At 33.8% G+C, this 16,904-nt stretch overlaps 2 protein-coding genes across 6 annotated transcripts; one reads left to right on the forward strand and one right to left on the reverse strand.

The window, feature by feature from the left end:
- The first annotated feature begins 1,448 nt into the window (after positions 1 to 1,448).
- Positions 1,449 to 10,167, forward strand: LOC105136813 (ubiquitin carboxyl-terminal hydrolase 9-like). 2 transcript variants are annotated; one of them, XM_011042300.1, is made up of 14 exons: positions 1,449 to 1,492; positions 1,778 to 1,971; positions 2,967 to 3,203; positions 3,858 to 4,005; positions 4,662 to 4,721; positions 4,824 to 4,919; positions 5,631 to 6,026; positions 6,138 to 6,278; positions 6,829 to 6,999; positions 7,555 to 7,812; positions 7,891 to 8,033; positions 8,413 to 8,973; positions 9,090 to 9,360; positions 9,573 to 10,167. In XM_011042300.1, the coding sequence occupies exons 2-14, from the start codon at positions 1,808 to 1,810 to the stop codon at positions 9,717 to 9,719; spliced, it is 2,793 nt and encodes a 930-aa protein (XP_011040602.1). In that variant the 5' UTR covers positions 1,449 to 1,492; positions 1,778 to 1,807; the 3' UTR covers positions 9,720 to 10,167. The 2 variants fall into 2 exon arrangements, with proteins under 2 accessions (XP_011040602.1, XP_011040601.1); XM_011042299.1 differs by having other exon boundaries at positions 1,450 to 1,684.
- A 583-nt stretch (positions 10,168 to 10,750) lies between these two features.
- Positions 10,751 to 13,681, reverse strand: LOC105136811 (glucan endo-1,3-beta-glucosidase 11-like). 4 transcript variants are annotated; one of them, XR_844423.1, is made up of 4 exons: positions 13,433 to 13,681; positions 12,235 to 13,343; positions 11,307 to 11,498; positions 10,751 to 10,919 (listed from the first exon to the last, which is right to left on the reverse strand). XR_844423.1 is itself a non-coding variant. In XM_011042298.1 (3 exons), exons 1-3 carry the CDS (start codon positions 13,482 to 13,484, stop codon positions 11,421 to 11,423), a joined length of 1,239 nt encoding a protein of 412 aa, XP_011040600.1. In that variant the 5' UTR covers positions 13,485 to 13,681; the 3' UTR covers positions 10,752 to 11,420. The 4 variants fall into 4 exon arrangements, 1 of the variants encoding a protein (XP_011040600.1); XR_844425.1 differs by having other exon boundaries at positions 10,752 to 10,915; XR_844424.1 differs by having other exon boundaries at positions 10,752 to 11,066; positions 11,103 to 11,498.
- Positions 13,682 to 16,904: the final 3,223 nt, after the last annotated feature.

Consider the following 16,904-nt stretch of genomic DNA (forward strand, 5'->3'; position numbering starts at 1 on the left):
ATAATATTATTTTAATTTTTTTATATAAAATTAAACCCACTTAGATTAAACTAAATAATATCATTTTAATTTTTTTTAAAATTAAATTAGATCAACTCCGAATAAATAATATAATTTATAATTCCAATCATAAATTAATAAACCCTATAAGTTATAACTCAAATGATAAATTAGAATCAATAATAAGTTTAACTCTATTTTTGCGTTTTAAAAAAATAATTTTTTTATTTTTAATTAATTTTTTTTAATATTTTTAAATTATTTTGATACTAATAATAATTTTTAAAAATAAAAAAATATTATTTTAAAAATAATAACAATCACATTTTTAAAAGCCTCTATACATGAATTCAAAAATAATAAAAACTTAACATTAACATATGAATTATTGGTTGAAACTTTATCGCACTACTCCCATAAAATTATTAAAAGAAATCCATAATAAAATCTTAGAATCAAAATCATGAATCTCATTTATGACATCACCCACTAGTCATTTCCATGTTTAAAAAATCAAAGCCTTAATAAAGATAAAAGAAAATAGATTGCGTGAATTCATGATTGAACCCATTCACCACTTTCAAGAGAAAACACAAACAACAAGTTAATATAATTTATGGTTATTGAAAATAATATCTGACAAACTACATTCTAGACCCTGAGATCTTGAAATATTCCACTTTAGTCTCTCTAGGTTTAAAATTCCTCAACGTAAACTCTAAAGTTTCCAATAAGTTTCAATTTAACCCTTCCCTAATGAATAACTACCACCATCTAAAAGTGAATCAACTTTAAAAATTCGTATCTCTATATCTTTGAGGTTTATACAAAAATACACAGGCACAATAAGTATAGTAATAATACTAATTTTATCATATGAGTTTAAATCTAATTAATGTTTACACTAATCATATATGTATAATGTTTTTAGGATAAAGTTTTTAATCTAACTTGATTTAAAATTCAGATTATAAATTTTAATAAGAACATTGGATTTTGACCAGATTACCTGATTAACTCTAGTCATTTTTAATTTTTATAATAAACTAAAAAAATATTATTTTTGTTAAAAAATAAATAATTAACATATTATAATAAAATATTTAATTAGATTACTAGATTAATTTAAATTTTTATTTTTATTTTTTTAATTTTTGATCAATCCTAGCCTCAAATTACATATACAAGTTTTAAAGAAGGCTTATGTAAATATTCATTATGAAGTGAATAAACAAAAGTCCATCTCAACAAAAGGAGAAATGAACCAACCAAAGAAAAGCCGGAAAAAACAAGCATTCAAAATCACTAGCCATTCAAAAGAAACTCTAGGGGTAACATTGAAAAGTCATAATCTACAATCACTAAAGTGTAACAATTGTGAATCAAGATAGACTAAAATATATTTGTCTCAAAATCTTTTTTTTTTTCTTTTATAAAACGGTCTGTGGCAGGCTGAAGCTTTAAAAAAAAAGACAAGATCGTTGGAAAGACGGTACTCCTCTCTCTTGCTCTCTCTCTCTAAATCCTAGCTATTATAAATGATCTTCTCCATTACCAAAAATCAAACCCTTAAAATCTAGGGTTTCTTCCCTTCTCTCTCTCGAGATTTTTTAAATTTCCCCAAAAGTAGAAAAAATTAGTCTTTCAAATCGGCAATTTGATTTCCACGAAACTGAAAATCACTGTAAGGAGTAATCGAAATCCGAATTTGATTTATTGATTTTTGTGAGGTTTTTTTTGTTTGATTACTAATTTGGGTTTGATTATTGGAATGTAGAGTGTGATTAAGAGGATTAAGACAGAAATTATGACGATGATTGACTCAAGGTGTTTAATGGAGAACGGGGGTGGAGGTGGAGGAAGTTGCTTGCCGTGTACGCCTGAAGAAGAGAGGCAGATCGTTGAGGAATTGAATCGTGAAGCTGAACGTGATTTGAAAGAAGGGAATTTGTATTTCGTTGTTTCTTCTAGGTAATTTTTTTTTCTATTTTTTTGCTCTTGATTTGATTAATTTTTCTTGAATTTTGTGGAACTTTTTTTGCTAATTATGGTGGTAGAGATTTTTTTGGTTTTTGAAATGGAGGGAGTGGGTTTTGAAGTAATTCTGATGAGCAACTGTCGAATGTTTGGTAATTTGGATGATAATTTTAGTTGGTTGGGTAAGTAAGGAATGTGTTTTAAGAGATTTTTTTAAATAATCTTTTTATCCAAAATGAAGACAAAACACCTTTTGCAATGATTAGTTAGTTCTAGCTACAGCTGTGCTAATTAGGCGGTCAACATGACTCGTGTGTGGTTGTTGTGGCTTTTTAACTTTTGTATCTGCTCGTGTTTTTTCTTTGGAACAAGAGGCGGTGAGTTAAGTGAGTTTTTTATCTTATTTTAAATCAGATTTGTGCATCTGTTGTGATTGATAAGTTTTATGGGGATTTTGCTGATAATGGATGGTGTGTTAGGAATGCATATGTTTTGATAGTTCCTTTGAATAGTTTGGTTATTTTTATCCCAAAAAAAAAAACCCTGTTTGCTATATTTCACGGAAAGGTGCGTCAATTATGCTTGATTGGTTAGTAAGGCGTGTAGTTTAAGTGATTCTTTGAATGATTGGGTTAAAAATAGAAATTGACTTTCTTTTAATTATTAGGCTAGCTAGGCAAGCTAAATATGGTGTGCGTGTTGTGTCACTGCCTGAGACTCTCATGCCACTGTAATTTAAGTGGGCTGACGTTTTGTGCATGTGTCGTGGTTTGGTCAATTTTTTACTTTTCCTAGTTACTGTTTTACAACATGTGGCCTGTTTAGATACAATTAGGCAATGCTAGATGAGGGTATGGTGTTATTGCCTGAGGGATGTGTGATAGATGCTTACCATAATAATGTGATCCTTTTTCATCTTTTAGTAATTGAATCCATTTGTCAATAAAAGGACCTGCATGGCTGTAATTGGGTTTTCTTTTGATGTTTAGGTGGTTCTCAAAATGGGAGAGTTATGTTGGTCGTGGTGGTGTTGACAACTTGGATAATGGGAAATCTTCCGAGCCTCAAGATTTGGATGTTGAAAGGCCTGGCTCAATTGATAACTCTGATATAATTGAGGGCAGAAGTAGTAATGTGGGTGATGAGCTAGAGCTTGTTAGAACGCTGTTGGAAGGAAGGGACTATGTATTAGTTCCTAAGAAAGTTTGGGAGAAGCTTGTCCAGTGGTAAGGAGGTTTTCCTATTTCTTTCCTTGTTGAATTGATTGTTCCAACTGCCAAAATAAAAAAAGCAGTTCATTTTACAATTATGCTAACTTGGATTGATTGTTACTGTTAGTGATTGAATCCCAGTTGCTAAGATAGGGATCTTGACTCTTGATATGTGTTTATATGTGTTATGGTCTTGCTGCCCAATGGCTTAGCTTTTTTTATTGTAGTGGTTGAATAAAAAACTTCTAAAGTAGGAATTCGATAAGGTATATGTGTGTTATGGTCTCATCATCTGATGGCTTGGGATTTGACATTTGCAAAATTATGATGGTGTTAGTCCATGTTAGTATCTGGCGTTGACATTTGTAGTTGCAGGATTGCATTTAATTTGGAAGTTTGTTTGAAAGCATTATATATCTTAATCATTGTAGTGAATGGAGACAGCGCTTCTTTTCTCTATCTAGTTTATTTGGAAACACTCTAATTTAATCTCCATGTAATTTAGTGATTGATCTAAATGGATGCAAAAATTTTAAATGAGCGTAATTGTTTAACATTTAAACAGGAATCTCTCTCTTACACCCACGCACACTTTTGCATGTATTTTAAAACTACTGTTTGTCTTTGTGCCCTGGTACTATTGATAAATTCTGTCATTCTGTCTTTTAGGTACAAAGGAGGACCAGTGTTACCAAGAAAGATGATCTCTCAGGGTGTTTTTAATAAAAAGCAGTTCAATGTGGAGGTTTATCCACTTCGCCTCAAGTTAATTGACTCCAGAGATGACAGTGAATCAACTATACGGATAAGCAAAAAGGTATTGTCATTTTCTTCTTGTTTTTATCTCTCTCTCTCAAAAAATTTAAGCTGATTCTGTTCAACGAGTTTCTATTTTCATGAAATATCATTTTTGTCATGTATAAAGAAATATTGATGTGTTTAATTAATGTTCATTGGATAACAGCTTTGCATATGTGAGTCTTCAGCTCATTGGTTCACTAGATTGTCAAATTTCTTTTTATTTGGGTAATTTCTCTGATATTTCATATTCTTGCAAGTTAACTGTTTAATTGCATCAACTATTATGCAGGACATATAGAATAGGCACAAACAAGAAGGTAGTGCAATTTAACGCTTGTGTTGCATCAAATTGAGGATTTAATTAAGTTTTTCTATTGATAGAAGATATGTTTGAGGGACTGTTGGTTTTATAAGGGTCTGCTAAGGCTTTGGCTTTGAAGGTTATGATATGATGCTGACTAAACAGAACTGGGTTTCTGAACTTTGAATTTTATTTTTCAGAATTTCTGAGTATCGATCTATTTGTCTTGAGGATTTGTTATATGTACTGGTCAAACATTATGAAAGTGAACTTACTGAGTTTTCAAATAATTGATTTAAGGTCTTCTTAACACTGGACAATGCCCTTTTATTCAAGTTACTTACTGTATATTAATTTGCTTTCCTTTTTAGGCTTCTCTGCATGAGTTATATGAGAAGGTTTGCTCAGCTAGAGGAGTAGAGCGTGAAAAGGTTTGTTTTATGTTTTGGTTTTTGCTTGATTTACTTTTACTTCTTTTTGGATGCTGAATGGCTAATCTCCCCCATTTGCCTGATTCTTATGCATATTGACAGGCCTCTATATGGGACTTCTTCAATAAGCAAAAGAGTTCACAGTTGAGCATTCCAAACCAAACCTTGGAGGAGTTACACTTGCAGATGGATCAAGAGGTCTGTAATCTTGTGAGGAATTATGCATATGAGAAAATGCTTTAGTTTTTGGTAAAATGTTTAAGCCATCATGTTAATAATGCTTCTGATTTTCATTCCATCAGAAAATTCTCTTTGACCATGGACTTGTAGTAATTTCATCTGCTCCAATTTGATTTCCTAGAGATGTTAACAGTTGTAGAACCTGACTCGGTTGTTCTAACCAAGCTCTAGAAAGTCCAACTATTACCAAACTCAATATCTTAATTCCTAGTTGCAGCTTTCGTAAAGGGGAAAACATTATCTTACAGACTTCTTACCAAACTCAATATGAATCAATATTTATTTATTTAAGAATTTTAATATTGTATGGCTATTCTAGATCTTATTATTTAGGAATATTAGCATTTATTATTTTGTAGCTAAATTAGAATTTTAGCTTCCTTATTCAGTTAAGACTTGTTAGGATTTCCTATTTTATTTGGTTTGGTGCATAAATAATGACCTAGACAGTCAATTAAGTTAATCGTTGAAAAACAAACTATGTTTTCTTCAAGATTGAGTGCATCTCTCTTGGTTTGGTTTGTAAAGATTGAGCGTGTCTCTTGATTTGGTCCCTTCAAGAGTCTCTCTTGTTGGTGATTGTGGTTTCTATTCTACTTAAATTCCTCTTTTGGTGATTTTGCTCTTGTCCTGCATCACTGTGGTTGATGCATCCTCTTCCTTTTGCAGATTCTTTTGGAGCTGAAAGCTGATAGTTCTCCTTCTCAATCTGGAAAGGATTCAACAGGGAATGAGTTAGCATTGGTAGCCTTGGAACCTCCAAGGTCCCCCATGTCGATTGCAGGAGGGCCTGCCATGTCAAATGGTCACTCAAGTAGTTATAGCTTGAACTTATGGCCAGGAAGTGCCGTAAACTCATCATTCAAAGACATGGACGATGGATTTGGTGTGCATAGCTCTGTTAGGAGAGTAGAAAAGGGAGGTTTGGCAGGACTGCAGAATATGGGAAATACTTGCTTTATGAACAGTGCTTTACAATGCTTACTCCACACACCCCAACTTGTTGAATATTTCTTGCAAGATTACTCTGAGGAAATCAACACACAGAATCCTCTAGGAATGCATGTAGGTGGCTTTGCTTAGTTATTGTCATCTTATGGCTATTCCATATAGACTTTTTGAAGAACACTAGCTATATTTTTTGCACTTTTGCTAACTTATGTTGTAGCCGTGTAGGGTGAACTTGCACTTGCATTTGGTGAGTTGTTGAGGAAACTGTGGTCCTCAGGCCGGACTGCGATTGCACCACGTGTGTTTAAGGGAAAACTAGCGCTATTTGCTCCTCAATTCAGTGGTTATAATCAACATGATTCTCAAGTTAGTACTCTGTGATTTCTACTTGTTACTCTACAGCAGTAATATAAGTAGTATAATTCAATTTTTAAATGCTCTGTTAGTTACCAATGAACTTGTAGGTGTATCTCAGTGTTACTCTTGCATAGGAGGAGGGGTGAGGTCTCAAGTCTGAATCTCACCTTTGATAGTGCAACTCTAGTTAAAACTGGACCACACTTATAAAGAAGTGCTGTAATAGCACCTGCAAATATTCCTAGCCCACGTGCTTGCGTGTCATTTTGTTGATCAAACGAAGGAATGAGTGAATATTGACCTTCATAAATTTCCACTCGCATATCTGGAACTCTGCCTTCTTGATTATATAACGTGTTAAGTGACTTGTACAATAATCTAGACTCATGGACTGATGACGACAGTAAGACATATGATGCTTCTAATTTGCATCTTTCTGTCAATATTATCCTGGTACATAGGATCCTTAGCACTATTGTGTTTTTTGTTCTTCAGAATGATGATTGGTGTTGTTGATATTATCATGATTTCCATTGTTGATGGGATCCTTTTGTTTTAGGAACTTCTTGCCTTTTTGCTGGATGGGCTGCATGAAGATTTGAATCGTGTCAAGCAAAAGCCTTATATTGAAATGAAGGATTGGAGTGGTGAACCAGATGAGGAAGTTGCGGATGAGTGTTGGAGAAATCACAAGACTCGGAATGACTCAGTTATTGTGGATGTTTGTCAAGTAAGGAAGTGTTATATTTTTATCTGTTTCCATGGTTTGCATAATAAGTTTGAATAGTTTTTTCATAGATGAGCTCGTCTTGTAATATTCCCAGCTAGTTCGGGGTTGAGGTTTGGTTGTTGTTGTAAAATCTAGTTGTAAGATCCTCATTGCACAGTGATCATAGATACTTCAACATTATTTACCTCCTTTGTTTTATGCTATCTATGCTCAACTTTAAAACTAGAAGTACCAGCTTCCATGTGAACATCCTGATTAGTAAGGACTTAGTGCAAGACTTCCAAACCTGTTTAAGAATGGAATTCATTGCTTGTGATATTTAATAATCATTTAGTATTCAATTTGTTTCCTTTAATTGATGATGAGAAAGCAGCTCATGGTATTGTTATAGATGAGTATCTCAGTTTTGTGTGTCAGAGTTTGGCTTCCTTTATTGTCATACTAGGACCCAGCAATGTCATTTACTACATGATTTGCTTTACTGAACACAAAATCTAGTATGAATTCATGTTTTCAGTTGCTGACTTTTTGTATATGTTGGAAAATAATTCTCAGGGGCAATATAAGTCCACGCTGGTTTGCCCAATTTGCAGTAAAATTTCAATTACCTTTGATCCCTTCATGTACTTGTCTTTGCCACTGCCTTCAACTGTCACTCGGACAATGACAGTAACAGTGTTTCATGGTGATGGAAGTGGCCTTCGAATGCCTTGCACTGTTTCAGTGCTGAAACATGGTAATTGTAGAGATCTTGGTCAAGCACTGGACTCTGCATGCGGTTTGAAAAGTGGAGAAAGCCTTCTCCTGGCAGAAGTAAGAAGTTTTCTCTTGAACTTAATTTTCTTTAATTATTCCATTGAGAGGCTAAGGTGTCAGACTTTTGCTTGTCAGGTATATGATCACAAGATTTATAGGATGTTGGAAAATCCTTTTGAACCATTGGTCTCTATAAAGGATGAAGACCATATTGTGGCCTATCGGTTTTGTGGAAAAGGAGCAGGAAGAAAGAAGCTGGAGATTGTTCATAGGGATAAGTAAGTTACTTGTGCAGATTTCTTGCTGTTGGTTTTTTATTGGAGAACTGTGCAATGTATGTCATTGTTACTTAGTAGTTTTGTCACTGAGTTATTTATGAGTATGATTATTTGCAATGATAATGATCATTCATAACATAATTGGCTGTACGTAATGTGTTGCATGTCATTGTTAAGAAAATAATTGTGGGCAAATAGTATTTGATTCACACCATAATTTTGAACTGATAAGAGGATAATTTCTTCCAAAAGGGGAATGGGTCCAATAGAGGATAGACAGAGGGAGATGCTGGGTGCCTTGCTTGACTGTTTATTCTTTCTTTTTATTCTTCTTTTCTTTCACCTCTTTGAGATGAAGTCTTTTGCATTGGTTTCACAGGTGCACTCCAGATATACTGAAGGGCCATGTTGGGAAGTATTTTGGCACACCTCTGATAACTTATTTGGACGATGACCCGCCAAGTGGAGCTGATATCTATATGGCTGCTTCCAGACTGCTCTCGCCTTTGAAACGAGCATGTGCCTCTACTATGGCTCATAGTGGCAAAGAGAATGGTTTTCTTTTGGAGGCTAATGATGAGACATCAAGTGGCTGCAATGGTCAATGTGAACCTAGAGACCAATCCATGGGCAACACAGAACTAGAGGGTACATCAAGCCAGGAATTGCCATTCCAGCTCTTTTTGACTGATGATCGGTATTTAAGCTGCAAGCCAATATTTAAGGATTCAATCATAAAATCTGGGAATCGTATAAAGGTTGTCTTTGAGTGGACTGAGAAAGAACATAAATTATACGATTCCAGCAATCTAAAGGATCTCCCAGAGGTTTATCACAAGACTGGCTATAGAGCAAAGAAAACCCGGCAGGAAGCTGTCTCTTTATTTTCGTGCCTGGAGGCATTCTTGACAGAAGAACCTTTAGGGCCTGATGACATGTGGTATGATGGTTTCTTAAAAAAAATTTTCCCCCACTTTTCCTGTGAGATATTGCTTTGAATACCAAGCAAAAGCACATCATACTATGTTTATGACAACGCAATTCATTTTGATGCAGGTATTGTCCTAGTTGTAAAGAACATAGGCAAGCCACCAAGAAACTGGACCTGTGGATGTTGCCAGATATTCTTGTTTTCCACTTGAAACGGTTCTCATACAGCAGATACCTGAAGAACAAGCTGGATACTTTTGTGGATTTCCCCGTTCACAATCTTGATTTGAGCAAATATGTGAAAAAAAAGGATGGACAATCATACACATATGAGTTATATGCCATCAGCAACCATTATGGTGGTCTAGGTGGTGGGCACTATACTGCATTTGCCAAGGTAAACAAATACACGTGCCTTTCTAAATTTTTAATCCTAGGTTTTAGGGCAGCAGTTTTCATGTAGTCCAATCATTTCAGACCTATCATACTACTCTAGGAGTTCCTAGAAATACCTAATGGGTTCATCATGCATGATTAGTTATAATATCTGTGACGAATTTGGAGGCTGATTTTCTGAGGTCCAAGTTGTTTTGTTCACCAACCTTGCAGTTGATTGATGAAAATAGATGGTACAGTTTTGACGATAGTCGAGTTTCTCCAGTCAATGAAGCTGACATAAAGAGCTCAGCTGCTTATGTCTTATTCTACCGAAGGGTTAGGACTGAATCGAAGGCTGAATTGGGAGAGACATCATAAGCTCATGCAGGTCTTTAAAATGCTATGGCTCGGTGCATTCTGCTATGCTATATCTTGGTAGTTTGGAGCATATGCATTAAAGATCAAGCCGATCAGCCAGCTTTGTGGTGATATAATTTTGCCAAACAACCCTGTAAGGTACCAGTTGAAGAATCTCTTATTCATGTATTGCACGGAAAAGAAGTGGCAGGCAATTAGTTAATAATGTATTAATATTAATTTTTGGGGAGAGATTTTGGTTCTATATGCGGCTGCTCCTACCGGTCCTCTTATGAATGTTGGGTTACAAGATTAGAGGACACTATGCCTTTGTGGTTTTTATTTCTATCAACATGGTATACAATCATCGGTTTAGATTGATAGTGTAGTACAATTAGATTGAGGGGATTTGAATCTGAATAAGGATACCTTGATGTATTTGTCGCTCCTAGATAGTATTATCCATTTTTTATCTTCCTTCAAAAACCTTAAAACTTTGCTCAACTTGTGGATCATTGATAATGTTGTCCTAATCTTGCATTTTAGGGTATCAGGTAATAAAGAGGGATATGAAGGGCTCACGATGATAAGATTTTAAAGAGCCTCTCCTGCACTTGATTCATGGGTATCTCTACCTTGTGGATCAGCTCAACTTGGTGATTTGTTGAACTGGGAACGGGTTTGCAGTTTTTAGAATTGAGGTTGTAATTTTTTTTTAAAATTCTTTTAGTATTGAAATGTTTTAAAATAATATTTTTTTTATTTTTTAAAAATTATTTTTAAGATTACTGTATTAAAATAATCTAAAATATAAATAATAATAATAATAATAATTTTTAGCCACTCTAAATCTAGTAGACTCGGTAGGTCGTAGGCCATTTAGTTGATCTAGACAAAAAAAAAAAAAAAAAAACTATTCTTCAAAATGATGATTTGATAATTAGCTTAGAAAATTATTGATGGCTGAAATTCCAATGATACGGGATCTTTTGTGGGTCTTAAACTATAAGGATGCTGAATGTATGAGGGCTAATAGCAGGATCCTTTGGAGTAAAAACAAAAGAAAGTATAAAATCTCTTTCACACTAAATAAAGTACATACAACTACAGCAAATTAACCAGTAATCTATCACAAGCAACAAATGCAATCCACTCTCGCTTGATCTATCAAACTCTCCATCAGCAAACTTAAATTATTAGAGATATGAAAACATCCCCTGCCTGCAAAAGACAAGAGAGCAAAAAGTTGAAAGGCATTGCCAGCTAAAAAGAGTGAAAGCAACCCTCATAACCAGCCATACCTATGAGTTGTCCACCCCTACCAACCGCACCAATTATCAATAATGAAGTGGGCAGTGAAGGGCCCAACTGTTCAGGATATTACGGTCCATGGGAAATTCCTACCAACAAGGATGGCCCTTTGTGGCAGTGAAAACTAATCCAAATATCAACAAAAGTGGGTGCTAAAGGGCCCAACTGAGGAGCTATTACGGCTCAATGGGAATGGAATTCACTTGGCACTTGGCGGTGGTAGTCTTCTAATAATGGTAAAGAATGATGCTTTGCATTTTGCAGTGTACAAGCAAAAGGAATAGAACTGAACTTCACCTTTGCTTTAAGCTAAGAAGATGCCCCCTTCTCTCTCCAAATCCCTTCTTTCCATCCATTTTTGCTTCAACGGCTGATTCTTTTTTATCAATGGCTTCCAAAGCAAAACACAGTTCAAAATGCTAGTCTAAAGGTCAAGTAGTTCAACAACAACAGTGGAAACAACAGTTGGCCTATGCAACAACATCTTTCCTGAAATAACAGACAACACCAAGATGTTAATCAATGAATTAACACTCCCATTTCATAGAAAATCCTAAAAACAATCTGCAGTTTCTGAAATTACATTCATTGGCTGTCACTTGCTATTTCACAATGAGAAAATAGAGACATGATTATTTGACTCCTAGTAAAACTAGACAGGACCAGGTTGAAAGCAATTGGATTGAATGGCTTGCTAACATTTTATATCAAAATGTCAGAATCAGCTTCTGCATATGGTCTCTGCATGATCTTATTCATGTGTCGTAGAGCGTAAGAAGAGCATCCGATTGAAATGCATCAATCGTAACTAATGCCATCAAACCTGCTTTAAGCATGTTTACCTTGTTATAGTTATCTATGGGGTTTTTCTCATCTAAACTACTCATGTGAGATGACAACATTTTTTCAACTAATTGTCCCCATCAGTGTTTAATTCGGAGGCTTAAATTAGTCCCATGTCCCAGTCAACGACAACTCCATTGATAACAAACTTCAACGTGAGTGCTACCAAACAAGATTTGAACTGCCAATTTAATTCTGATAAGCTAAAAGCTTATCAAGATTAAATGAAAACTACAGTAACCACTCAAGTTGAAACATGCTTCATCATTCAATCTTCATGCTTTAATCATGCCACAAAAGAAGACACATTCTCAAGTTAGGTACACGAGACAACAACAAAAACGTCAAAAGTAAATGCACCACAAAGAAGGCAAGGACTTACCTTTACAGCAGCAGAAATTGACAAATACCCGGTTGAAGAATTATCCGGTGACGGAGGCGCAGGAGCACCAGTGGTGGTGGTGGTGGTGGTGGTGGTGTTAGCACTGACAGCACCTGTTCCACTAATTCCAAGCGAATATGCCGGTGTTCCATCAGGCTTAAACAACCCATAATTCCTCTCAGAAGTTGGTCCAGGTTTCATGTTTTCATTAAACAAAGCAAAAACATAAATGTTCAAATCTGTATTAGGCCTCATTGGAGTTCCCTTCCTTTGACAAATAATCTTGAGCAAATTCCCATTATATTTCTTCGCATTTTCGAGGGTTGCTCCTAGTTCATCTGCATCGCCTTTCGATGGCCAGCCAGTTTCTGATATATGAACTGGCAATTTACTGTATCCTAAACTTGCTAATGCAGAATGCACAGCATCAATTTGAGCAAACAACATGTTATCATAATGGAAATTGCTTTTCGAATCAACAATCCCTTGATTTGGCTGAAACAGCACAAAATCTAAAGAAATTTGCTTGGGATTAGACTTGTATGCAAAGAAGGGATATGCATTGATTAAAAATGGTGAGTTAGTCTTGGCATGGAAATTCAATATGGGGGTGATGCACCCCACAAGATCTTTTCGAAAAGATCCAGCTGAAGGTGGATAAGACACTTCAAGAATTGCCAAAGAATGAGCTGTAGTAACTGAGACCTGCTTATCAAGTCCCAAATTTACTAAAGCCGTGTGAATGCCCTGCATTGCAGGAAAGAGGTTGTCTGTAAGACCTGTGTCATTAAAGGTTAAGACTTCATTGCCAATTGTGATGCAAGTGATTTTTGTTGCTGGTAAATAAGCTTGAACATTTGTTTTAACCCAAGCCTGTGCCTTTTCTGGATCTCTCATCTTTGACAAGTACTCATTTCCAAGACCAACTATGAATTCCACTCCTGTATTAGCAAATGCTTTAAGCACTCTTGGATCTGCATCATAAAGTTTCACTTTTGTTGCCCCAATTGATTTCACTAAAGGGACTACATTGTCTGGTGCTGGAAGATTGTTAGCAATCTGACCATAATTGATCCCAATAGAACCCACCATTACAGGAAATACCAAACCTGCATATAAAGATGCAACCTTCAGTTTTTATTTCAGAGCAAGACAGACGTTGAAACCTCAAACAAACATGGGATCTAAGAGAAAGTACCTGAAATGGAAAGGATAAGTGAAGCACAGTAGTAAAATCTACGGTCCTCCATTCTTCAGCAGAGTGGTCAAGTAAGCTCAAAAGGGACTTGAAATCTTGATGCAAGAAGCTAGTCCAAAGCTGTCTTTTTGAGAGTAACCCACAAGAAATCTAGATATTATAGGCCTAACCAGTGAGTGAAATACACTGAGGGTGGTATGGCATGAAACTGTACAAGCAATGGGACTGGCGAGTCAGTGACCAGACATTGTTTAGGATTTGTGATAGTATTTTTTTTTAAAGTATTTTTTTATTTAAAAATACATTTATTACTTTTTAAAATTTATTTTTAACATAAAAACAATCACGCCGCTATCCCGGGAGCGAAAAGAATGGATCTTTAGCCTCTGCTTATTGGTGTGGAGAGAGTAGCATGCAATATTGGCTTTAGATAAGAATAAAAATGGAAGAATGCAGCTTGTTTTATATGCGGCGCAGTGTTTAGAGTTAAAGATTCTTTATCATTGAATTTAGAAGGGGAGATATCCAAAGAGGAAACCTCAAATTACTTATTGATTCTTGGCTCAGTTAGTGGTGCGGTGAGTTACGGCGAAAACTGTGTTTAAAGTATTTTTTTTTATTATTATTTTAAATCTTGATTATAAAAATCTATTATTTACAATTTTTTTTTTAAATCACAGCTCCAAGAATTATTATAATATCTAACACACAATTAATCCAGTTGTCGAACAAAAACTTGCCTAAATTAGGTTCCTAACTTGTTACTAATTCTTCAATCGATTTGATTCTTGTATAAATATTTAATTTAGACTTTTAAGAGGTTAGTCTCTTGATAAGCGAACATGTACCATGCGTTACCGTTCAAGTTCAATTTTTTTTTTAAAAAAAAAAAATTTGCAAAAAAATCATTTTCCAGAGAATACATTAGCGGGAAAGTGAATAACTTATTTAATATTTATTTTTGTGTTTTAAAAAAAATATTTTTTATTTTAAATTAATATTTTTTAAATTATTTTAATGCGCTGAATTTAAAAATAATTTTTGAAAAATAAAAAAAAATAATTTAATATATTTTTAAATAAAAAATACTTTAAAAAATAATCACAACCATATTTCCAAATAAAAAATTCATTAAAAACAAAAAGACTTTGGATACATGTATAAAAACAGATCCAAAAATATTTTTATTATTAAAAATAAAAATAAAAATAAAAATAAAATATATAATCTAGATAAACAAATTTGATAAACAAATTTAACATGCATGGATAAAATAGGCTAGTCTTAATTGTTATTTGATTAAATGCTGGAAAAGTTGATTATATATTTTTAATGAATGAATAACATATTTAATTTCCAATGGAAACTGAATCCAATATTTTATTAATCAGATTAAAAATAATTTCTGTTAAAAAAATAAAAATTTTGTTCAATTAAAAAATAGTTGAATTTGAACTTGAATAGGAACCAAGTTGAAAATTTGGTTCAGTTGTTGGTTCAAACCAAATACCACTCACTCACTCACTCCTTTTTCAAGGGGCTCTATTGAAAAACAAGAAAGTTTTGGTACCTAATTGATGATTAGAGGATAATTTGGGGGTGTCACCAAAACCAGCGTGAAGCAAATGCATTTTGATCGATCTCGTGAAGGAAGGGTATGGCTTGATTAGTTTTGTGGGTCCATTGAGTGTTTGTCCGACAGGCTTCACATGCATACTTTTTTTTTTAAAAAAAAAGAAAAAACTGTAGATAGCAAAGTACGTACAGATACGTGGCAAGCCCATAGTCACACCAAACACCTTATATTATTATTATTTAAAATACTATAATGTTTTTTAAAAAAAAACAATTCCATTTAATATTGTTCTGGGGAATCATAATTCTTCTTCAATCACAAGGCATGATGTGTCCACGGAACATTATTGGATTTTATATATATATATATATATATATATATATATATATATAATGGCTATGCAATCAATCATGTGAACTTGACTAAATTCTTTGTTTGATTGCTTATGTATCATTACCATTTGTTGCTTTAATTGACAATAATGTTCAAACAGCTGCTTTATTTATTGAATTGTAGTAGTTGTTTATCTTTAAGTATTAATTATTGGTAGTAAATTAGTATGGGTTAACTCAGTGACTTATTAATTTGAAATTTGAGTTAGGTTAAGTTTTAAAGTAAATTAAGTGAAATTTAACTTAATTAAATCTAACTAATTTAAAAAGTTATTTTATAGTTTGATTAAGCATATTAAGATTAGAACTCGATTTAATTTCATTAAAAAAATAAATAATTTTATCTTTTTTTTTAGAAAAATCTCCAAAAACAATAATGGGTTAAACAACTTTACTATTAGTTATATGCATCAGTAAACTTGGTATTGCCTTGGAGTGCTATAATTTCTCCTTTTTCAAGTTTGATATTGTTTATTTTTATATTTTAAAAATATTTAAAAAAAAAATTAAATATGTTTTGAAGTGCTAATATCAAAAATAATTTTTAAAAAATTAAAAAAATATTATTTTATTATATTTCCAAATAAAACACACTTTAAAATATACCTACAATCACACTCTCAAGCACCCATTACTCTTAATAAAACTTCAGTGCACACAAGTTATTTGAATTTGACAATTATTGTGCTCAAATAAACATCCCAAGCAGTAGGTATGAAACACGGTATCTCTGGAGGTTTCAAGTTTAAGTTCAGGAAAAAATAGATGGGAATTTAAGGATTTTTTTGAGGAACTTGGATGGTTCCTCCTGAACCTGAGCAGTCTAGAATCTAGAGGAGATAACAAGCAATTCTATTAATAGCAAACCAGCCTAGCTGAATGTTTGTGTGATGCTGTGCTGACTAAACTGAGTTCCCTTCATTGCTTGCAGGTGTTATTAGAACCCTACACCCCAGCAGACAAACTAGTACAAGGAATTGCTATTGCTATTGGCAATCAGTTTGATTTTAGTGAAGTGGATTCTCGTCTTCCTATGCTTGTTTATGTAATACTGTGAAAAGCTTCCTGGCTATGATCACAGCAACAAGGCTGGGGCAATGAATGCCTCACTTAAAGCCTCGGCTATCATATCGAATGGCTCCTTCATCTATATATAGTTCCCAAGCCATGAAAGAAGAAAGTGTTTCATGATGGATAGTGGAGGTGACAGAATTTGTTATGTGCAGAACTTCCTCAGAGATTTCAAGTATTTGACCTGTCTGGTATACACAGAAAGGATAGATTTAAGAGTCCTCAGGCCCTAAGGTAATAATCCAAAACTATAGAGAAAATCCTGAACTATATGTTCTGAAAAAATTTCTGAAGTCAATAGTATTAACCTCAATCTCTATTCATAAATAATACATGAAGTTATAGTGTATGAAGTTGTTTATTAAAGAGTTTAAATCCATGTAGGAAAAACATAAACCAAATAAAACTCTCCTAACCAGACTGAATATGGATT

This window comes from Populus euphratica, unplaced genomic scaffold (assembly GCF_000495115.2).
Source record: "Populus euphratica unplaced genomic scaffold, PopEup_1.0 scaffold62.1, whole genome shotgun sequence".
In the NCBI taxonomy this organism is placed as follows: Eukaryota; Viridiplantae; Streptophyta; class Magnoliopsida; order Malpighiales; family Salicaceae; genus Populus; species Populus euphratica.

Bases quoted from the DNA above. Each gene is read 5' to 3' on its own strand.
- LOC105136813 (XM_011042300.1), top strand. From the start codon at position 1,808: ATGACGATGATTGACTCAAGGTGTTTAATGGAGAACGGGGGTGGAGGT. The intron at 3,204-3,857 runs GTAAGGAGGTTT...TCTGTCTTTTAG, and splicing joins TGGGAGAAGCTTGTCCAGTG to GTACAAAGGAGGACCAGTGT. The intron at 6,279-6,828 runs GTTAGTACTCTG...CTTTTGTTTTAG, and splicing joins ATAATCAACATGATTCTCAA to GAACTTCTTGCCTTTTTGCT.
- LOC105136811 (XM_011042298.1), bottom strand. From the start codon at position 13,484: ATGGAGGACCGTAGATTTTACTACTGTGCTTCACTTATCCTTTCCATT. The intron at 13,344-13,432 runs GTACTTTCTCTT...CTTTATATGCAG, and splicing joins ACTTATCCTTTCCATTTCAG to GTTTGGTATTTCCTGTAATG. The intron at 11,499-12,234 runs GTAAGTCCTTGC...CTGTTATTTCAG, and splicing joins CAATTTCTGCTGCTGTAAAG to GAAAGATGTTGTTGCATAGG.